The sequence below is a fragment of the Corvus moneduloides genome, chromosome Z, assembly GCF_009650955.1.
Source record: "Corvus moneduloides isolate bCorMon1 chromosome Z, bCorMon1.pri, whole genome shotgun sequence".
Taxonomy (NCBI): Eukaryota; Metazoa; Chordata; class Aves; order Passeriformes; family Corvidae; genus Corvus; species Corvus moneduloides.
Genome location: NC_045511.1, coordinates 72,572,011 through 72,595,946, shown reverse-complemented (window position 1 = coordinate 72,595,946; position 23,936 = coordinate 72,572,011). Strand labels below are relative to the sequence as shown.

Here is a 23,936-nt window from a genome sequence, read left to right as displayed (position 1 = left end):
TGCTACCATGGAGGTTAAATACAACATAACTTGCTTAATTTAGTTTCAGAACTATTTCCTTTAAGAAACTATCATGTCTTTTAATAAACTCACACTGTTGAAAAAGACCATATTTACACATTCAGAAGCTATTCCCACATTATGGAGTATGTGTGAGAATTAGGCACATCAAAACATCCCAGAGGAGCACTTATCAGCAGTCAGTGTTGGGACCCTATTACCCATAAAGGCAATTAAGAGAAGGAGAATGAGTTTCACATCATGCAGGTGAATATTTCTAGCAATAGAACACTGTCATAAATATTTGATTTTATGTTTGAAATTGCACAAAATAGGCTCACTGAAAAGATATCAGGATATACAGTAAAATTTACTGACATTTAGCTTTTTTAATTAATTTTTGAAAATTTAAACTACTTACAGTCCTTTTTTCCATAAAAACTGTTTCACTATTTCAGCTGAATTATATATGGATTCAAATATCCAAATGCTACTGCTTAGAATTAGTGAAATAAAACTGTCAGCTCAATTTTGAAGATAATGCAGAACTTCACATTATTCTGCCCGCACACCAATATGACAAGCTGTTAATTCCAGATTTACACCAAACCTGGACAGGAGGCTACTACAAAGCACTGGTTTAGGATGTTATTGATTTCCTCAGCCCCATGCCAAAAGGCATCTAGCCACATCCTCACAAAGCAACATGTCTATGCATCATGGTTATCTTTTCACTAGAAGTATTAGAGGTACAGGTCAAACTTCAATATAAAGCAAAACAGCTCTACATTCAGAATGAGAAGCACATTTTAAAATCCAAACCAAAAAAAAAAATTCAGCAATTTGAAAGACAGCGAAACCACTGGTTAACTTGCTATCATGTCATATTAATGACCACCATACATACAACATCAGTATCATGAGAAGTAGTCTACAGTTCTTGACAAGTTTTCAAACCAGAACTCTGAACTGAGACAGGAATAAAAGGCTGAAAGTACAAGATCAGTTGTTATTGTGTCCATTTCCTGATACAATTTGAAATACTGACACTATCAATAGACAGGCTAGTCAAATATTTTCTTCATCAAAGCAAATGGCACGTTATTCCTTTTTGCTTTAACTAAAACAGTCAAGAGCACTCCCATAAAACGGATTTTGCTACATGTAAGAAAGATTTTTTAAAGTAGATTCAAAACATTTCTACTAACGAATGAACAGTGGTATGAAAGTCCTCTGTTTAAAGTACTGCTTGCTTACTACGCAAACTTGTTCAAACAGCGCATTGCAAAGCAAAACAAATAGAAGTATTTCACTGATATTAGTTTTCACAAGAATATTACCTTTCTTTCAGACCAAAAAACATTACCTGAGAATGGCCACAGTTGTTGGAGTATTAGCCATAAATGTAAAAACAACAGCAAAAAAGAAGAAGGTCAGGAATAAAGGTAAAAATTTGCATTGGGTTGGACATTTCCCAGGGACAGCTTCATAGAGAAAGTCTTCTGAACCATTTTCTCTTTTTGATTTCCCAATACAGGAACAGTTGTGGTATGTCTACAAATAATTTATAAGACAAAATTTAGCTCCAAGAATGACACAAAATGAAACTATTTTGGTATATTTTCATTGTGTCTGCATCACACAAGACAAGAATAAACATTGACTTTACCATATGGGAAACAGTCCATTTGCTGATGAGCACATGACACTAACACTAATTTTTAAAACTGGTTCATCGGAACTTGACTGATCCAGCTCACCTGAGCAAAAGATACTTTTGGCTTTTTGACCTAAAAATACAGTAATAGTCTCCATTTTGTATGGAGCAAGCTTTTAGCAACAAGCATAAAAAACTTGCAGAAGTTAGAGCCAAACCATATGCAGACATAGAGGTGAGATCTTAAGACTTAAGCAGGAAAGAATAGAAGCAATATAGGACCACTCTTATAAGCAGGTGAAAAAAATGGAATATACTCTTCATCTAAATCCACAGAAGCTTGTTTTCAAAGAAAATAAACAAAACTGTGTCAGTGAAGTGTGAAATTTCCACAGCAAGAAGTAGTTAGTCTCCTACATTTTCTTATGGATAATACCTCCTCTCATTTTCCAATATAAAATCAGAAAGGCCTTTTCTGGGTCAGCTTGACTTTTGGATCTCTCTGTATTCCTCCCACATCCCTGCTCAAGAGTTTGTTGTACTAGTAGAGACAAGCACAGAAAGCCCCTCAGTTCTGGGAAGGCTTGAAAATACCCAGGCACTTTCATGGCTTACCATTCCTGCATTAGGGGCTACTGACATTCAAGTTTTCAAAACTCAGATTGTCACGTATACAATAAACATTGCATTTTGCTTAAAGATATAGATAGGAACTTCAGGTAATGTCAAGACAATTGCTGACTTTTCTGATTGTCAATTCTATGTAAAGTACATTTAGATTTAACTTATTATCAGCATTAGAAAGTCTGGTAGAAGTATTTGCAAAATGGCATCACACAAATGAGAAATACTGTGGCTAACCAGTAAGCCCTTACAATGAAGGGAGGCTCAGAGATGGGAAAAAGTGATGTGCCCAGAAAGCTCACAAAACAATGCAGGCTGTGAATGACCAGAACATTTGCAAAGAAAGCTATACAGAAAAGAAACAGCTATGCCACTTCAGTGAATCAACCAGTGGTGTAAATGCTTCTCCCAGAGCTCATTAAGAGAATGGAAACATACTCCTAAGTTAGCCAGACCAGCACAAACATGGCAGGTGAAGGACAGGGAGGGTGGTAAAACAGGTCAAACTTCAATATAAAGCAAAACAGCTGTACATTCATAATAAGAAGCACATTTTAAAATCCAAACAAAAAAAATTTCAGCAATTTGAAAGACAGCAAAACCACTGGTTAACTTGCTATATACTTGGTATGTAGCAAGTTATACCACTTGGTATAACATGTTATATTAATGACCACCATACATACAACATCAGTATCATGGGAAGTAGTCTACAGTTCTTGACGGTTTTTAAACCAGAACTCTGAACCAACAGAGTATAAAAAGCCAGACAACTACCAGAAACATTTTATAGAGCAATAGGCTTGACCTGGCTTCAACCCATGCAAGCCTTCCCAACAACTGAGGAGGGCCAGCACTGTGACAGTGAACACGTTAGAGACCAGCAGTGGGAGTCACACTGGTACCATAAGTGAACTGCAGTTGCTGGATTTTGCTAAATACAACCTCCATTTGTATTGTGTTTTCAGCATATTTTGTATCACTCTGATAAATCAGAAACCCCATGAAACATCAACTGTCATCAAGTAAGTAAACTTAATATTAAACATCACACTTTCACAAGTAGAATGTCTAAAAATACCTGGTCAGAGTATATCTCTTAGTAACTGCCACTTAAATTCATAAATACTGCAATTTCCTGTCATACTAAGGGAAGAACATTTTGAAATATAGTGCATTTTACAGGAAACCAGAATAAACCATGTCAGCTATCTTCATTGCATAAAGTACCTTTTTCATGTTGTTAAAAAGATATGAGGCACATCCGGCAAAACAGGGAGAAAAGTACTGGATGTCATCTCTGCCACAAATTGGGTAGTACATGGAGCGCAAACACCTGCAGTTAGCGTTGCATGGTGCTGTTAAGTTATATAGAGTGCCTGTTCTGAAAAGCAGAAGTTAATAGACTTTCAATAAAGCAATTGAAAAACAGAAGATATGTAAATAAGTAATGCAATATTTATAGCATATTTTAAAATATTCTATTCATGTTATTTATGCACTTAGTTGTTTAAAAATAAGCATAGTAGTTACTGCTCTTGAATTTCCATTTATTATGCACCTAGTTATTTTTATGCTATTATTCCTTCCAAAGATTATTCCTCCAATTTCCACTCACAAGAGATGACAAAATTTTGTATCTCAGCCCAACTCTTCCATGCAGACAACAAAATTGTATGAGCACTAAGACGACTGCATATGTTAAATGCAGAGTACAATGACACACCCTAAAGGACCTTAAAGATTTTCTCTGGCTGTTTAGGGAATAACTAATAACTAACAGAGTTTACTTTAACTCTTGCTTACTGTATTTACTCTCAATTCAGGCATTTACTTCCAATACAGGTCATCATATGGTTTTATTTTATGTAGTCCCACTATATTATTAGCATGAAAAATCACCTTGGGTTCTGTGAGAACTGTCCTAACTGGAGAGAATGAAAACATCCATTGATTTTCTAATATTAGTTCATTAATAAGTAAAGAATTCTCACAGGTTAAAAGTTCAGTCAGCTAAAACCAGGTTACTGACACTGCCAGTAGGGTTTAAATATTGTACTGTAAAATGAAAGTTCCACATTACATTAATTATCTAAAAGGCATGTTTCTTCATCAGAATTTGAGATAGCAAAAAATACTAAAAGGAGAAACAGTTTATCTAGGAACTAACTTACATACATTCAAACTTCAAATGGAATATTAGGGACATCGTAACTACAAATAAACTCCATTTTGTTGTACTACAGCAGAATCCCACTAAACTAATTCGTGTTTTAAGCCTAAGCAAACTAATTTCAATCCTTCTAAGTATGAAGAATGAACCACAGTGCACCATAAGCAAATACATTAATCACAGATTTGTACATACAGTGCATTGCTAGCCTGTGAGGCATGCAAAGCCTAGAAATATTTCATCAATTTGGTGGCATTTGTCCTGTCTACATGTGCAGACAGTGTCTCTTTCCCCTGACCTCCAAAGAGGGACTGATTATTTAGTTATGGACAGTTAGAGAAAAATAAAACAAAAAAGATACCCCTGGCTTTTCTAAAAAATCTAGCAGATGAGGCCATCAATTGCTCTTTAAAAAACTCCATACAAATTTTTAAACAAGAGTCCCAAAGACATGTGGAAATGAACAAAGTACAGAAGCAGTCACTACATTTCTGTTCCTTCAAGTTTTCAAGGAAGCACTGGGCAATAGAATTTGGCAAAGCCAATTATTTAAAGTGCCTGTTAGACAAAATAAACCATGTTAGTTCTGCTGATAGCCTAATTTAGTAACAAACAGTGTTACTACAAGATGCTGACACAAACAAGTCCTCCTGTACTCATATAATTCTGAGACTAAACCTGCAAAATCTTCCATCACCTCTCCAGGCTATTTTTCAATAGGAAGATAATGCTTGCCATGAAGGATTTCTTGAAATTCTCCACAAAAATCAACATCAAATTCCAATTCAACTCTCAGAGCAGGCTCATAATTTATTCCTTCAGAAGCATCTGTTCAGTAGCATAAGCAGGAGGCAAACACTTGGCTGTTCTTCCACGAGTTTATAAATCTATTAATTTTTTAAAGCTGCTGCTACATATTTTATTTCTTTGTAGAAAACAGTTTAAGAACTGACACTGTGTTGGTGCCACTAACTATTCTGATGCACATGTCCAGTAAAATACAGTCCAACATGTAACACTGAATTAGGTAAAACGGAGTCATTTTTTTATAATGGATACTGAGGTAAAAGATATATTTCAGGACTGGTTAACTCCAAATTGCTGTAGATAAGTGGTCTTCAGCAACAGTTATGCTACATAACTGACAAAGTTACACAAAACTGCTAAATACAAATTAGCTGTATTTAGCTTAGGAGGAAAATCAGTTCATGGTAACTTTTGGCAGCTGTTTGTTATCATAGGACCTGGTATAAAAATATGGATAATTTCATATACCATTTTCTATACCATATCTTCAGCATTTTATTGATGAATACAGATTCTTTTGGTCAGTATGTAACTATAAGCTTTTTACAACCAAAAGCTGAATTCTGATTTTCACATTTCTGAGTTGTCCAAGGCATCTGTCTGCTAGATTTTTTTCAGACTCTGAAGCAAAGCCATATTTTAGGCATCAAATTTCAACACTGGCCTTTAAATATACTCTCAATTTATATAGCAAGTTGTAAAGATGAAATCAGAATGAGCCATAACTTGAGCTTTAAGGTTTTTATTTTCTTTCAGTCACCAGTGTATGGAACTTTGTTGATTCTCTTTGCATACCTTCTGGAAAAGGAAATACAAATGAATATTTGAGTATCATAGCAGTAAATTTCTACTTTCCACCAACTTGCATGTGCATTAGAGGCTACAAAACCAATTTCCTCCCCAACCCATCTTCTGCTACCTGTTTTCATGGTACACATCATGCTGTTGTGTCAGTAAAGGGCAACACTCCTCTTCACCATCTTATTTAGCTTCAAGTGCCTTTTTATGCATTGGAGCAGAACTATCAGATCATAATTTTGTACAAGATAGTGGTACGTAGCCCAGGTCTAAAACCGGGGATTTGGGAAAACAATAAAGAGGTATTGGTAAGTTATTCACCAATTTACACAGCACAAATCATGCCTGTGATTTTGTCACATGTCATCTAGCAGTCCCTAGGTACCCGCCTTCCAGAGTTATTTGGCACAGCACCATCTGGCTCTTTGGCAGACCCTCAAACAGTTGGTGTTGCCTCTGGCTCTGTTAATTCATGACGGAGTAACTGACCACTTGAGAGCAGACTTTTGCAATAGCTAGCTGCCTTCCTCCCACTTTTAAGAACTGCTGGTGTGTACTATTTGAAACTATGGGAATTTAATAAATATTAACATTAAACCCAAGAGTGCACTAAAATATATTTACCCATTATACGTTTCAGAGACACCTGCAAAAGGTTCATTCCCGCATTTAGCAAATAAAAACACTGTGTTTAATATTAGGGCCACTGAACAAGTGCTTATCATGAACTTGATTATGCCTTTGCAATCCATTTTGCACTTGGAAACCAAGACACCACTTATGACTTGGCCAAGCGCTGCTGCTGGAATTAGTACAAGTCCTAGAGGAAAACAAGACAGAAACAGTTACATAAAAATGCAAGACATAATTGGCAAGCAACTGAGTGCAATTTTATGCTAAGAAAAAATAAAAACAGCTGTAAAATGCAGTCCATGTGATATTGTTTTCAAACCATACTTCCAGAATCTAACTGCATGAGTAATTTATTCTACTGTTACATCACCTTTAGCTTTTCCAGAGTTTTAACTGGACAGTGTCATTTATAGTTGTCCGAAACCCAATTCAAGACAGCCAAACTAGATGACTTAGGAGCACAATGAGGCGGGAATCTCTGAACACCAATAGGCATCTCCATGAAAATAGAAAATACTTTCATTCTTTCAGTGGTTTTTTGATGTGTCCATGTTCTTTCTTATACTTCTGTTATGAGCTTTTTAATAAGAGAACATAACCACTATTATATAAGATGCAGTAAGACATCTACTGAAGGATGTAAAGAAGTCTAGATCAGTGGGTCAGTTTTGCTGTCATAGTCCATATAGTCCACAATGATTTATCCTCTTTGCACTTCAGATAAATAACTGAGCAGTTTTATATGGCTAATCTATAATACAACATAGATCTCAGTATAACTTCACTGACCTGAGACAGCTAACTTTAGAGACAGTTCAGGTATGGTGACAAAACTGCCGAAGCCACAGACACCCATAGTCAATGATAGTTTAAATAGTTTCCATGGTCATTGGTAATGCTTAGATTAGCTAGCTCAGTTCAGGTACAGCTAGTTTTCAGCATGACTGTAGTAATTTCTTTACAGATGTACATTTAATAAGCACTGTTGGTATTTTCAATGCAAAGACATTCAGACAAGGTCTATGGACAAAAAAAGGCAACACTCAGTTTTCCACTTCACTCCTGGTTATAGGTTAACAACTGAGCATGTATTCCAATGTATTTTCATGTAAAACTTGCAGATGCTTTGTTTTGATGCAACAATACTATCTGGTATTGCCCAGAAGAATAAGTAACTTAGAAAGTCTTTCCCAAACACATTTTTGTTGGAGAAAGAGCAGTTCAACTACCATAGTTATATTGCAGCACTCTACAGCTTAGCAAGACACATTCTAGAAATATTAAGTCTGCATACTGCAAGCATCTGTTGGCATTATGGACATTTCTGCCTTGATCTGGTTGCTATTCTTCAGAATTAATTGTGTCGAAGTTAATCATGTGACCCTACTGAGCACAGCTCTTCCATCAGGTTTTTTTCTGTTTCTCCAACACTCAGTTTTTCATAGCTTTCTCCTGTTCTACCTATTACTTCCACATATCAGATAGTAAATAGGTGACAGTAAGCCAATTATAGAACCAGTTACATAATAGCTTTATTACATATTCTGATTAGTCATTTTATTGCAAACTCATTGTAATTGTCAGTGTGGAACTAAAGAAGAGAAAGGCAAAGTCAACTTCTTATTTGTAATAAGCACTGTTTTTTTCTAGCTGCCCTTCATCTTGATTGTTTTAGGAACTAAGATACTAATGTTCCTTCAGACAATTTTAAATAAAGAAAATTAAACTTTTTTCACCAAGAATAAGAAAGGAATAAACTACAGTGTCATCAACACACAAAATCCTCATTCTACTTTGAAAATGAGCATCAAGTCTTCAGAACCTACAAACAACAAGTAGAGCTACACCCTTAATGAATTAAGTACTAGAGTACCCAGCAGGCAAGAATAACAAAAATATTGTTCTGATTACTGTATGCCATCTAAGTACATTCACAAACATCTCACACAAAAAAGGTACCCATATAATCTTCCACTTGTAATGTCAATTAAGTATTCAACACATTATGTTTAAGATTTTAAAATAAAAAGCCATATTACCTCCAAGAGTTGCTGAAAAACTTGATGACTTTCCAAACTGATTTTCTATAAACTTTGGTAGAAATGTGGCAAATCCAGTAGCAACTAAAGCTTCTGAGGAACTGGCTATTATTAGACTCATAAGCACTGGATTCCTCAGCAGTATCTATGGGGAGAAATTATCATAACGCTCTGGAAATTATTTGATTTTGGTACCAACTAAAGTAGAAGTCACTATATTGTAAAAGCAGATACTCTGAAGTGGAACTTCAGTAATACGCTTTTCTAACAATCTCAAGTATCAACTAAATGAATGTGCATTAAATTATCAGTAACATTGAAGTCTTCCATACCACAACATGATAAGTCGTTTCTAAAGATATCTAACATCTGGTAAAGAATTTCATTTCTCAGAATATATTCAGTTTTAGCAAATTTGAGATTTTTCTTACCAGGAGAGCCATAGGAAAGTCTTTAAAACTTTGTCCAATATTGTTGGTCTGAACCAGTACCTGACTTCCATCATCATGAGTTTCAGAGATTTTTTCAGCCTGTATTTTTGCAGTTCCTATAAATGGTCATATTTATCGACAATGAAAACATTCAATATCTGCACTCTTAGACAATTTCAAAAAACTACAAAAATTTGTGCTTCCTTTACTTGGCAAAGCTATTTCAGATATTATAGGTCTTCTTGCCTGTTTTATTGGTACAGATTTGTAAAGAGATCAATAATGTATTGTTAAAAGAAGACTTTTGTTGAAAGTATCACCCTTCCATTGGAAGGTCTTGGCTGCAATAAGATATTATCAGGGACATCCTAAAAACTTCAGAGTATGCTGAAGCCCTTTGGTTTTTTTTTTTAAATCACCCTCACATTCTCCCATTTCCTACTCCATTTTTCCTTTTCCTCCATCATTTCTCCTTCAATATTAGTATAGTAAGTCCCCTTGGATGCTCATGGAATTTCTACATGATTCTTGGTGGGTAACACAGAAACTTTAAATCTTTAGTCTTGGGTGCATAGCTATAAGCATCTCTCAAAGTCTGACCACCAGTTTCCATAATTAGGTATACGTTTCCAGTCCTACTGTACGTCATTATATAGAATCATAGAATGGTTTGGGTTGAAAGGGGACCTTGAAGATCATCTATTCCCAATTCCCTGGCCATGGGCAAGCCCACCATACACGAGATCCTCCCTCTAGCTGATCTGCCTTGTTTTAAAGGCTTCATATTGGAGGGGGAAACAAAAAAAAAAGTACTTGTCCTCAGATTTTAGTCAAAGACAGTCAACTGAAAAACAAAATCAAAGAGGAAACATTCAGTCCAGTAGTTTATAACCTGCAAATATGAACAATCTCTCTTCCAAAGTAGCCAAGTATTACTAAACCTTTACCTGGTAGGTGCCTCGGAAAGCATGAAAAAGGTATTATAAGAAGCCAAATTGCAAAAAAGCATACAAGAAATCCTATCCACCATGCTCCAAGCCAACGTGGGTCATCTTGATCCACCTTTGTACTGGAAAAGTAATTCAGAAGAAGCAGGTTTACCTTTCTGAATTTCAGATTTCAGTGAGCTGGAATATTTCCTTTTAATACTTATTTAACAGAAAGCCTTTCATATTGTAATTTTCTTAGTTTTACATGTATTACATATATTGTTTGCTTGTTTCAACCAACTACACAATTTTAAAAATAATTCCACCAAATGTAGCCTTCAACTCATTAGTCAATGTCTTTCCAATTTAAAGACCATTCTTTGGCCCTGATTTCAAGATCCTTAGGCATTATTAAGATACTGGAAAATCTGGATTTAGAAAGATTCCTCATAATCAATGAGTTATATCAAAACCAATTCAGAAGTTTAGAGTGCCATTGCATTGACCAGAAGGCTCTAAAACAGAGGAACTAAAAGTTTAAGTGAAGTTGTTGGTTTACACTACTAAAATTTAAAACATTTTTTTAAATAGTGGACTATTATTCAACTGATAGATTTTCTAGCAAGCTCTTCCCTAGGAGTTAAGGAGCAATATCCTAACCCTCATCTTATAACTCAGGGAAACAGTTCATGAGGAATCAGTAGCTGCAGCTTAACCCCAAATAAACAACTAAGCAAAAGAAAAAGTATTTTTTGCTGCTGAGGTTTAAAATAGCAAATATTTAAATGCTAGAACAAGCTATTTGCACTACAAAGAAACTTGCACACACAATGGAGTCACTACTCACTCTGGGAAGTAACTCATTTGCTTGAAGACTTTATAAGTGCAACTTGTTTCCAAGTTAATGAAGCTCTTGAAAATGCAATATTTTCTGAAAAACTTTCTCCTCACAGGGAAAAAAGCTACAGATTTTAACAAAAATTATTAGGAAAAAAAAGAGGAAGCAATAAACTAAGTTGTATCTTGCCTTTTTGGCATCTGGATATCAATATAAACCTTAAGCAGCTGCCCTCCGACAACATAGCCAACAGCAGGACCCAGCAGAGACATGGCATAGCCAATTCCTAGAAGAGAAAATACATCAAGTTCACCATAACTTCTTTAAATTTTTTTAAAGCTTTAATAAAATTCTTAAATCAATTTCAGACCAAAAGTTTTGTGTAAGTCAACCTGCTCTTTCACTGGTGTATAGAAGACAAAATCTATAATTATGCCTCAACAAGGAAATTTGCAGCTCTCAGAAGTTTCAAATCAGAGGTTCAGGAAAATTAATTTAACTGACTGTACCTTTAAGCATTATTAGATTGCTTTTTTGCCCATTTTGTGCCTACATTTAAAAGCTAACTGGTGAAAAAAAATTAGTGAAATTATGAACATTGGTTATTAACAGTATTGACCACAATCTTTGAGAACTTGCTTGTTTATGCTTTTGAATCTTAAGTTGGTTTCTAGATCTTCTAAGACCAGAAGACAGAGTTGCATTAAAGTGTCTGACTGGAGTAATACCTGCCTTAAAATACAAAACCAGGGCTTTTGACAGCTCCTGACAGTTTTAAAGAAAAAAACCTGACCAAACAACAAAAAAACGCCTCCCCCCCCAAAAAAAAAGAAATTACGCACCATCAAAAAAATCACCAACTTGCAAAGTTGCTGGTGGAACCATACCCTACAAAAGAGTACATGACTTTTTTGATGTCACAATAGCATCCCTGGCCTACCAGACAGATTTCTGTTGCATTTTAGCACTCCCTGATAGCAGGAACACTGTCTCTGCAGATTAAAGCTTGCAATTAATAGCAACTAGATCCATCTTTAATTAGTAAACATGCATTCCTTCTGTTACCCCAGATGAAACAATCTGGATTTCTCATTTGTTTCTGAAGTGCATGGATCACAAGTACTTAATTTCCCTCTAGTTAGTAAGAGAAAATGATGGGGGAGTCAGGAGGGTGAGAGGAGTGCAAGAGGGGGGAAGCAATGCAAAATGTGACACTCAAGTAAGTCAAAATAAATTTTGAGTAGCTATATCCCAGGTTTTCCCACCAAATAGTTTTTCCACTATTTGGGAATAGTGACATTGTCATAGGAACTTTCTGAGTTAAGTTCATATTCATCCTACAGAACTTCAAACTGAGCTTAGAAAGTGCCTACTTCCTCCCACACACTCAATTTAAATACCATTTGGAATTGTTTAACTTCAGCGGCTTTAGTTGTAGATGTCCCAGTCCTTGTGAAAATGCATGCAGTTTAGAAGAGAAAGAAAACAACAACTTATGAGTTGCAGGCTTATAGTAAAAGATGCTAGCAGCTATTTACAGACAATTTTATGGGTGGGTTCTGGATTTATTTTGGTTTTGTTTTGTGGGTTGCTTTTTTGGGGTTTTGGGTTTTTTCTGCCTTGCATAAGTCTTCTTCTATTAGGTAAAGCAACACAATATAATTTAACACTTAATACATTGCATGAAGCAAGAAAAAGAATCAAGGTGTAGTTACCAACCCACTCACTTGCATTCCAGTTTTGTTATATTAAGCAGAATACACTGCTCTTCTGAACTCAACTCAGTTGCCTGAAGATTGTGCACTTTTTAAGTATGAACACTGACACCGTTCTCCTGAGTCTTCAGGTCACTCCTTGTTCCCCCAATCATGCAGACAGCCCTAATTTTGCTCTGTTTATTTCACTGGTTTCAGGGGAGGAGGCAGAGGAGGAAGAAAAAGTGTAATATTATCTCTCTCAAAATAAAGAAACAGCAAAAATAAAACTTGTCTTTGTCATCTAAGATTTATCATCTGCAACTATCCTATTTCTTGGCATCTAATGAAGTAGCTTGCCTGGAAAAACCGTGCAAAAATTGCATGCAAACAGATAATTATTTCAGTTTTGTCCCTTAAAATATTGATTTAGTCTGGAAAACAGTCCTGGAATCTGAGATGCTTTGAATTCCTCCTATAAGTTACAAGTATAGATAATATGCTTTTAATCAGCTTACATACAAGATGGGGGAAATAAATATCTTCATACCCATAGAAAACACTTAGACTGCAAGGAACTTTGCAATAAAATTGCACATAACCTAGAGAATGGTGACTGAAAAAGATTAAAAACCATTGCTAAGTATTAGTATTCCTTAGCTTTTAAACAGTCCCAGGAAAGCAACCTCTGTACTTCCAGTACAGCCAAGTGCCAAATTTCTATGTGGCTAGAGAACTGGATTGATCCCATGAGGCACAGCAGTGTTTATGGACTGAGTGGACAGCCTACTATTAGAAGGTACATCAAAAATATTAAAGGATACAACAATATGCTCTAGCTTCTGACCTGATTGATTTTGACCTGACTGATTCTGACCTGACTGATTTTTCAACATCTGTGACTAAAAAGTTAAGTTTTTGCTACAACTTACTCTGTTATTAACAGATGGGCTACATTAACCATTTAACAATTTTTAGTTACTGACATGAAAAATTGACAGAAGGGGTGCTCAAAGTAGCTTTACCAGGCTCTACAAAATAAAAATTGAAAAGACTTGGTACTTAGAGCAGACTAATAACTAAATTGCACAGTAATGGATGTAGAAATACTTCATGTACATAAGTAATAATTACAAGACTGTATAATTAGAGGAATTCATAAAAACATTTGGAAGACATTGCAGTCTATGATCTATCCAGACAATGTATATGGACAGTTTTTAAGTTACCTATATAAAGGGAAGACTTGTGTTTTGGGACACTATCATCAATAAAAGCTGTCCCCAAAGTATATAGAGGGGTTCCTCCAACTCCCAGCAGCAGCTGTCCGAGGATAAAGACATACAGATACTTGTGAAGTAAAGAGTTTGTGCTGGCACTGCAAGTGGCATTAGCAAAGATGGTTTCTGCAGTTTGACACGTGTCTGAAAAACAGAGACAGCAAGATTTTACAATTCTGTAACCTAACTCATCACGTCCAACTTAAAGAAAAATCTATACCAAAAGCTAAACTATAAAAGAATGCTGTTACGTCAAGCTCCCATTTTAATATTCATACCTATTAATATATCTAACATGGCAGTGCCAAGCCTTCCACAATATCATATCCCCCAAAAGAAACACTTTTTCTTGGGCTTGGTTTCTGTTTCCTCTCCAGGAAGGCAACATGAACAGCCCTATTAAAATGCTTTGGCTTGTTGAAAGTATTATTGACCAGACATATGAAAAAACTGAACAACCTACCACCTGTCAAATGGTCATTCCACAGGTTATGAATACTCCTATGTAACAGACGCTTCATTTTATTCTTGTACCTTATAACAATTCTGAGGAGCACTAACAACTTCCACTCTTAAGTGACAGAGCAGCCTGAACAACCTGAGGAAATCTGGGCCTGATGGAAAGTGCAGAAAATACAAAGATAATCCTCCCTTTACGTTCACTCTTTTGGGAAGTGTTTGCTTATGAAAAAGGGAAAAACCTTAAAAACCTATGCCACTATCTCTCATAGAACACACACTGCCATGCCTCCAAAAAGAGAAGTTAATGTAAATCCTCTGTATTTGTGCACACACACAAAGAGGAAAGTAGCGGTACAGCAGTGTAAGGTTGTGTCTGCTGCTGTAATATTTGGCACTACAAGGAGGCAAAGACGAAGTGAAGACAGGGAGTATGTTTTGTCTTCTCCTTTCTCTTGCTATCATTGCACTTTTGGTAACAGAATACCAAGTGACAAGATTAGGAGCATGGTTCTTTCCATGTTTCTCAACATAAGGGCATAAAACCCAAAGAAAGAGGATAAACCCTTCAGTTTGGTAGCAATGAGCCCCACTGAACAAATATATGAAAATGTCCTCCAGATCAGGTAACTAGACTGATTAATTCACATTATTTCACCAGAAAATTATTACAGACTTTATTTTCCTTAAGTTCTTTTACATCTGAGAACACTTTTTACTAAAGCAAAGAAAGGGCAAGATCAATCCACACTTTGGGCTCACAAAACAAAGCATAAGGAAGTGCTGGCCACACACTAGGTATTTAAGAAAATTTACCTTAATCATTACTTCCTGTAGCACACAAAAAGTGATACAGCACCATTGCACAGAAACAGGCCAACACAAGGGATAAGAAAACCTCACTTCAAAAGGAAGAGTCTTTAAAGTTTTCCTTCCTTTCCACTTAGGAAGTATCCTGGGTAATCTGTCCCAATGTTTGACTGTCTTCACAATGAAGTTATCCTCTTTGTGTCAAGTGAGAAACTATGATTCACATTTGGTGTCACAGACATATTGAAACATATTTAGTTTTTAAAATAAAATCCGAGACTGAAGTTTAAAGGTACACTGCTTATTATATCTGTAGTTTTTACAGTCCTCTGTGCCGTCTCTGATTTACGAAATTAAGTTGATTCTGTTAGGACACACCAGCAGGGGGAGCCCCCGACTGCACATACCGGAGCCAGCTGCGGCACCGGCGGCTCAGGCAACTTGGACAAGTTACGAGAACAAACAGCTGGTCACACTTGGGTAACAAATTTGAGTCTAAAACCTTTCTGGAGAATAGAAAACACATTTTACGGTGGCTTAAAAAAAAGATTAATAATAGGCAGACCACTGATTAGCAAATCTTTCAATATGACATGGATTAAACTATTACCAGGAAGAGGTATTATGATAAATAAGTGATCAAATATATTTGTAGAGTAGGATACATATATCCTCAGAATAAAAGTAAATTGTTATCTCAAGATAAAGCAGTAAGTTCCAGGAAGTCTGTAAGACTTATGCTGGAGGCTAGATGTATTTTGTATTTCAGACTAGACTTATTAATTAATATGGCAGCCATATTAAATTTTGCATTGAACTGTACTTTAAAGTTATCCTACATGTAAAACTCACTGTACTGACATATAACAGACAAACATTAGTAATCAAGTAACCAACTAGTAAAGAGCTGTTCAGAAATAAATTAAGTGGTAGATTTTAATACAAAGCCTCAAATACAAGCTTAAAGAAAAAATATTAAGATCTCTGTAAGTGACTCACACAAATAATGAAAAAGGAAGTCTTTGGGGTTGTGGTGCTAGTAAATTCTGCAACTATTGTATAGTTAAAATGTTTCATCAACCTCAGAACTAGCTAAACCAGACATCCCATCATCCTGTACAGTGGTTTACTTGACAGTTAAGGGATACTGTTGCACTGCACCTGAAGATTTATGTTTACTGCCATGGTGTAGACACATTCCGGGCACTCTTAGTCATTTATCTTTGATAGTGTTTTGTTTAAATCAGCTTAAGATCTTAAATGTACTCACACAGGCACAGCAAAGGCACCTGCATTACAACAGTCAAAACAGCAGGCATGCTGTCAGCTGACAGTACTACGGTGAAGAAAACATATTGCAATTCAAAAATTCCCCACTACTTTTAGATTTCACAAGTCCATGTAGAAAATGTCCCTAATAAAGGTACCAGTATCTACAGCCATCTTCAATGATGGATGTTGGATGAAACAGTAACATATTCTTTGGGATTTCAACTAAAAGTGTTTGAAAGGGGAAAGATCAGTTGCAATAGCTGGTAATCTGCTCTCCCATATTGTCAGTATCTTGTCCCAAATGGGGAAAAAAAAAAAAAACCAACAAACCCAAACCACAAAAAAAATCCCCAAAAACCAAACCAAACAAGCCCAACCAACGCAAAACAACAACAGAAAACAAATACAAATCACCCAAACAAAAACAAACAACAACAACAAAAAACAACAAAAAACCCCACCCCAAAACAAAACACAAAACCAGAAAAAAAACCACAAAAAACCAACTAAAATCAGGTTTAAACTTTTATGTATTAAATTCAGCTTCCTTTTCATCCTATAGTGAAGTAAGAAGGTCAATACTGAAACCAAAATTTTAGAGAAATTGAATTGTAGCAGAGCCAGGAGCAAGTAACCTGTTGCCCCTCTACCAAGAGCTAACAAGTAAATATCTGCTCATAGCCCCCAAAATTGTAAAGATGTTTTCCTTTGACCTTGTTCAGTTAAAAGTTCAGTTAATTTCCATTTCAGATCCTCATTTATTAGACAGGGAAAAACAGCTTTCCAAACTTTTTAAACTAACATCTAGACAGCTCATAAAAGTTGACAAATTAATTACCACTAGAGAAATTAATTTGAGAATCAACAACCTTTCATCAGGTTGCTTAGCTACTGATTCTTTTTAGTGAGCACTCTAATATGCTTAGTCATTGAAGGCATAATTTTGATTAAAGACTGCAAAAACAAGACAATCCTAAAAGATCAAGTCATCCTGCTTTAAAAATATCTGAACATTTCTGTATTAGTTATAGATGTGTCACTAAATTGAAATACAGTTGGCATTAATCATATTGTGCTAAGTCTTGTTTAATGAAAAAAGTTTCAGAACTGACAGATAGCTACACCCATTATTTAAGTACTGCTTTGTTCAGTACTGCTTGTCTCCTCTTTATTTCAAATAAATCCGCAAGTTAAAATCAACATCTTTCTTAAAAGAACTTAGAGAAACTTGTTAATGAATTAATCAAGATGCCTTTAATAGTTCAAAACCACAAAGAAATGCAAGAAGTAGTCACCTTTCAGCAAGATGCTAAGTCTAACATTTAACATCTCTCCTATTTGCTGACCTAACTTGATGCCTAGTCACAAAGAGATGCCAGATAATTGTTTCTTTAAAGTGAATTTTAATTGCATTCATCAAGGCAAGGAAAAAAAAGCGTTTTATTTAAATGTTGTTTATGACTAAGAACTGATATTGACACTCAAATTTCTTCTGGAAAAATAAAGTTTACTGTGCAGAAAGGCAGCTCTAGGACTTACAGATTTCACAGAATCATCTTATTTTTAGTTACAGATAACACCCTATTTTAGGACTTTGACAGAGATTAACTATGTTGCACCAAATTAAGAGTTGCACCAAGTTGATACAGAGATTTAAATTTTTTAGAGTAATTTTCAAAAGGTAACAATAAGCTTACCTTCAAGTTTACCTCCATATTGGTATTTTCCACTACTAAAGTGTGGTAAGGAAAATACAAGTGAGCCCAGTCCTAGCATAAATGCGGAGAAAGCAAGCCATCGTGGTTTGTGCCCTCTTTCTCCAAAGTAAGATACAAACAGTGACAATACACAAAAAGCAATGTCATAGCTTGCAGAGATTAAGCCAGTTAGGGAACTGTTCAACTCATAACGCTTCTCAATTGTTGAAATACTGATGTTAATCAGGCCATTTACCACAATACCTACAAAAATAAAAAAAGGAGATAATTAGTCAAAGATACTTTAATTCAATAGAGTTGCAGAGATAAATTTACCCTTGTGTGATGGAAAGGTTAAAATTAATATATATTTATACAAGATTCCTTTAAATGGTATTTATTAGCTGTAAAATACAGGTATATAGTAGATCAATAAGTGCCAGCTTAGCCAGCCAAATTGCACAGGACCTGTGGATTTGTCAGAAGCACAGATTTCAAATAGAATGCATTACAATGTCATAAGATACTTTTAAAATAGTCAAGGTTACAACTTGTATTAGAATACAAGATATGACTGGAGCAAGTTCAGGACAGTTTTCAAATTACTGCAAACAACCAACTCCCCACCACCACAAAGGGAAGATAAAAGAAGGCTTCTGAATGAACATGTATCCTATATAATACAAAAAGTGTAAGGCTATTTAAAAATTCTTTGCAGCTGTTTCAGAGCAGCTGAGGGGATTTACTTCAACAGAGCAAAAAAGGTTTACCCCCCTGAATCTTTAACTTCCCTGAAGCAAAAGTATCAAACAACCTGGAAAAAAGGCACTGCACAAGCTGCCCTACTGAAGCACAGATGAACTGCAAAAAAAATTATACAAAAGTAGAAGTAAGCTACAATTGCCACTGCATGCTTAAACACTCTCTTCATTTTTACAAAAGCATTTTTTGTAGACTAACTTGAATCTTCCATCCTGCTTCAAATTCTGTTTCTATGAGAAAGACCAGGTAGTTAAACTTCCAGGAGTTTGGTTTTAGCAGTCCCAAAATAGGATTCAGTTACACAATAGATCGCTGTAATTATAACACTGTCAGATAACTTAATCTATCATAGCCTAATTAAATTGTGCCCATAATAAAATACATACCTGAAAAAAAAGTTGCAAAGTCTTAGAGATGCAAATACATCTGAGTTCTGTAACCTTACAGATGACTGATGAGCCTCTACCCCTACTCTAAAACTGCAACATGAGTCTCTACTGTCATTCCAAAATGAGAACACAAGACTAGTGACAGAAATGTGTTCAAGTTAGTTTTCAACAAGCTTTGCACCATCCATAAGTACAACTACTTGAGCCAAACTTCAACATCTCCTTAGAGCACTCAAATGTAATAAAAAAATTACTCCAAATATAAATGTTTTTCTAATGGCCAAACTTCAGCTTCCTATATGGAAACAACTCTTCGCACAATCTTAGTTCCAATACCCTACTACGGCCTCTTTATTAAAGCTGACAATTTCACCTGTCAGTTTAGTCATCACACTTAAATGCACATGGGTTTGACACAAGTATTCAGGTGTCCTTCCACTGCTATTAGTTACACATTCAGCAACTTTATTTTCCTCTTTAGAAGCATTAACCAAAGAACAATACTAGCATGAAGGAATGAACAAACAAGTTTTTCCCATCTGCCAGAACTTCAAACATTCACTAAGGCTTTAAAACACTCGTGTGAAGGTATGCTACACAGCAAGTGGATTACAGACCTAGAAGGCATTGTATTTTATGTAGTTTAAGTCACTACCTTTAATTTACATCCTAAAAGCCATAAAACCTTCCAGGTAATTATATTGGATAATTAGATTTCATCTGTAAAAATGCAGATGTGATGAATGGCAGCATAACTTCTCCAATTGCATAATCTAGTGATTAATCACTAAAGTATCTCCAAGAAAAAAATACTACCTGATAATGACTTGATCTGAAAAACAAATTCTGTAAGGACATCCCAACACTTAAAATTGTAGTATAGAAATTAATTTTTAACTATTCTCAACCAAAACTTTGTTGTCCTGCCACATCTGTTAAGAGATTTAGGTACAGTGTGTACTGACCCATAAAATCCAGATTAATTATAAACCAACTTTATTTGCTATCACAAAGCAAAAGAGTATTTTTTCTCTTCATCCATTCAACAAAAATACGTGTTTTGCAGTTGTTATAAGAATGGTGGCTTTAACAACAGGCACACAAAAATAGCAATTAAAAAGGCCTTGGTAAAAGTACCAGGCCTAATTGGCCTATAAAATATTAACATTATTCAAAGACTTCAGGTAGATTAGACTGGACCAGTCTCAAACTGTGGTTCTGTTGCTTTATGTACTAAAAATTATTAATGACATGAGAAATAAACAGTCCTTCTTGTACTCAAAATAGTGAGATAACCTCTACCTTGTTTTCTACCACTATGAACTGCAGCATATCCAGTTACTGTATTACTAGATGCAATCATACATTTAGGCAACTCTAAGTGCCATACACAAAGCAAGTATTAGTCATGTAAAAACATTCTAGGCAAAGAAGTGTTTTCTATTCTGGAAATACAGGTTTCACATGTACTTCAACCAGAAAGAGCCAGAAATTAGAGTTAAGTTCTACCTGAAATCCTCTGAGAAGTTGCAATACAGCATATCAGGTGCTAATGATAACAACCTATTCTCTAGAGCAGCTAGAAAATATTCTGACAAACACATGCCTTAAGTTAGACTCACAATATACCAGGTCACTGCAGATAATCACCTACTATGTTCACTCACGTAAAAAGTCTAGTAGAACAACTTACATTCATCAAAAGTGTGTTACAGATTACTTCATTAATCTTCAATGCATTAAGAAATAATCTTTTCTAGAGGTGCATTAGAAAGTTTAATAGATATATCTTATCTTCCACAGTGAAGCTTTCTGTAATTTGGAGGGTAAGTCAAATGATCAGACCCAAACTAGAGTACAGTATTAGGACACATAACTTCAAAATCCTAGTTGTATTTTCTTTGCTTTTATCTAAACTCTGAAGCTGCAAGACCTGAATATTTTCACAAAGTTTCACACATAACCCTGAATTTCTTACTGATGACCCTTGTTTTTCCCACATCTCCAAAAGAATTGCAGGTTGAGTCTTCAGCACCCAGTTTCCTTTACATTCTAACCAAAGGAAAGGTTCTTGTCAGAAAATCCAGGTAACACATCAAGAATGTCACAGGATCTGTAATAGCCATGCCTAAACCAGCTTCCAAACCAAACATCATAAGTTTCCTTTAGTTAGCCTTCCTTTAAGGCCCTAAACCTGAACTAGATAAGTTAGGTGCCTGGCATACATATACAGTTATATAAGAGAAGCAAGACCTGGATGAGTGGCACAAGCAACACCCAAAACCTCCAAAGGGGACAGATTCTTATGATACACAAGTTATTTTTATGATCGGGAACCTAACCAGACTACAAACAAGATTTTAAAGTATGCTGAGTTTGTTAGTCAGCTCAACAATCAGATCAGAAGGACTGATTTTAAGAAATTTAGACATCTTAGAAATAGTCAAGACACTTCGTTTAGTTTAACAATTTTTTTCGTGTCATATTCAGGGTATTTCCAATTGCCTATCCATATTCTTATGCCACTCAAAAATATTTATATGTGTATTCTAAAAGTCTTCTACTACTCAGCTACTATTGAAACCTATGATGTAAGAAGTTCTTTCACACCCTTCCCCACCCTTTTTATTTATAGAGAAAATAAATATGACAGGACAACTGCAACAGTAATCATCTTCTGCTCCTACCAGCTATAGCACGGCCTTTCAAATCCAAGCAAGAAACAACAGGCTTATCCCAAAACTTTCTAAATACTTCTCTTCTAACACTAAACCTATATGCTAAGGCAATATCAGAATCTGAAGGGACTAAAATCAGAAAAAGTCCACAGAAACACATACCAAGACACTAGTTCATGCAAGGACTTTCCAAGCATCACAAGTAGCATTAAAGTCCTTCTAGGTTTTAAGCAGAGCCTCTAATTCTCTCCTCATACCATTCCAGTTGCCTCAGTGTGGTTCCAGGTGGAACAGAGACATCCAAACCCTATGTTTCTTTGGTGTAGGCTGCCCTCTCCTCTAACTCCAAATATATAACATTTCCCTCTACCCCTCTATAGAAATCTCTTTATGAGTAACAACAATGAGCTTTAAAGCAAATTTTTCAGGAAACACCCTTTTCTTTTCTAGCTAGTCAAATAAAGTTGAAAGGTTATGAACATGAACTCAATCATCCTTTTGGCAGACAAATATCTAAGTTTTACAAACGTCAATTTTGTATATTTTTTACACTAATTCTTCTCCTCCCCTCAGTTAATTTCTACTTTTTAAGCCTAAGGCTTGCTGAGGTCCTAACCAATCATTACAGAAAACCAAAAATATGGACAAGAATCTCTGAACCTGAACAACAGGAATGTAGGGCAAACTAAACTTCAGGTTACTCCCAAGGGTGAACTTAAACCATTAGTTAAGTTTTAGGAAGATGGGTGCACTGGGATTCACAAAGTCCCACCCAACCAGGCCAGGATAGTGTTTTAATTAGTAAGCAGGTAGTAAAGTGGAGAGGTACTACAATTTTGTATTTATATTGGTGTTTTAATCCCTGGCTTGTAAGTCTCTGGCTGTGGTGCACATAAAGCACTATTTCCCGTGATCAGTGGGGATGCAGCATTGATAAGAGCATGAAGCAAAGAGCCGGTAGGACCGTGGACTCAGCAGTGGTCAATAAAGAACGTGGGAAAAGAAGAAAGGAGAAACAGTGAACTGCAAAGAGTAATACCGTGCAACTTCCCCATCGAGGGCACAAGTGTACTTTCTTCCCCTTAGTCAAGCCATTACCGTCAGTGTTCAGAAACAGCACTAGAGGAACTCTGTCTCTCCTTACCCACCACAAAAAACATCACCACTCCCTTCCCTGCCTTCCCCAGCCCAGGCTCCCGGCGGTTCCCCCCAGCCCCGGGACGGGGAGCAGCATGTGCCCTGGGCAGCAGGAACAGATTACCTTGGAAGACGGCCAGCAGGCTGTAGGCAGCCAAGTACCCCTCGGAATTGTTGCAGAGCTGCAGAGCTCTGGGGGTGCAGTGGCCCCACCCGCAGGGCCCCTCCTCGGGGCCAGGGCAGGGCCTGGCGCGGGCCGCGGCGCCGGCACCTGGGCTGGCGGGGCCCGCGTGGTACCGCCGGCCGAGGTCGGAGCTGGGCGTCTCGAACGCCGGATTCTCGATGCCGCCGCCCTCCATGGCGCCCGAGGCCGTTCCCAGCGGCGGCTGCGAGCGGCACCCGCGCCCAGCGCTCCGCTAAATACCCCGACGGCGGCCCGGCCCCGCCGGGCAGGTGGCAGTGCTTCCGCCGCCAGCCCTCGGCCCGCCCTGCTGGTTGCCCCCGCTCCTGCCTCGCGGCCGGCGCTGCAGGGACGTCCTCTCGCACCACGGCCGCGTAGTATCGACAGCTTTTAGCGGTTCACTGAACGTCGGGCGGGTAGACCGGCACGTCGATATTCTCCAACAACATTTTTTTCTGACGGGGAAAAAAAAAAAACAACCAACCAAAGCACCCGCCAAGTACCTGAGAAAAGTAATCAGGAATGTTTCTTTTGCGACACGGAAAAAAAAAAAAAAAACAACCAAACCCAAAAAAACCCGTTCCGTATAAGTGTTGCAAAAAGGGAAAGGTTGCAAAATGTACCAGATATAGTACTTTCCCACTTTAG

At 36.6% G+C, this 23,936-nt stretch overlaps 1 protein-coding gene across 3 annotated transcripts in view; it reads right to left on the bottom strand.

Annotated features, from left to right (window-relative positions):
- Positions 1-23,658, bottom strand: part of SLCO4C1 (solute carrier organic anion transporter family member 4C1) — a 28,575-nt gene extending 4,917 nt beyond the window's left edge. Inside the window, exons 1-11 of one of the 3 annotated variants that reach the window (XM_032096948.1) lie at positions 23,232-23,655; positions 18,142-18,405; positions 13,853-14,047; positions 11,119-11,215; positions 10,110-10,231; positions 9,163-9,278; positions 8,732-8,876; positions 6,684-6,879; positions 6,057-6,059; positions 3,512-3,665; positions 1,367-1,554 (exon numbers count right to left, since the gene is read on the bottom strand). In XM_032096948.1, the coding sequence (XP_031952839.1) occupies positions 1,367-1,554; positions 3,512-3,665; positions 6,057-6,059; positions 6,684-6,879; positions 8,732-8,876; positions 9,163-9,278; positions 10,110-10,231; positions 11,119-11,215; positions 13,853-14,047; positions 18,142-18,405; positions 23,232-23,466 (1,715 nt within the window). In that variant the 5' untranslated portion in view covers positions 23,467-23,655. Of the gene's footprint in view, positions 1-1,366; positions 1,555-3,511; positions 3,666-6,056; positions 6,060-6,683; positions 6,880-8,731; positions 8,877-9,162; positions 9,279-10,109; positions 10,232-11,118; positions 11,216-13,852; positions 14,048-18,141; positions 18,406-23,231 lie in introns of all 3 variants that reach the window. The other 2 variants (XM_032096949.1, XM_032096950.1) reach the window with 2 other exon arrangements.
- Between the last annotated feature and the right edge of the window lie 278 nt (positions 23,659-23,936).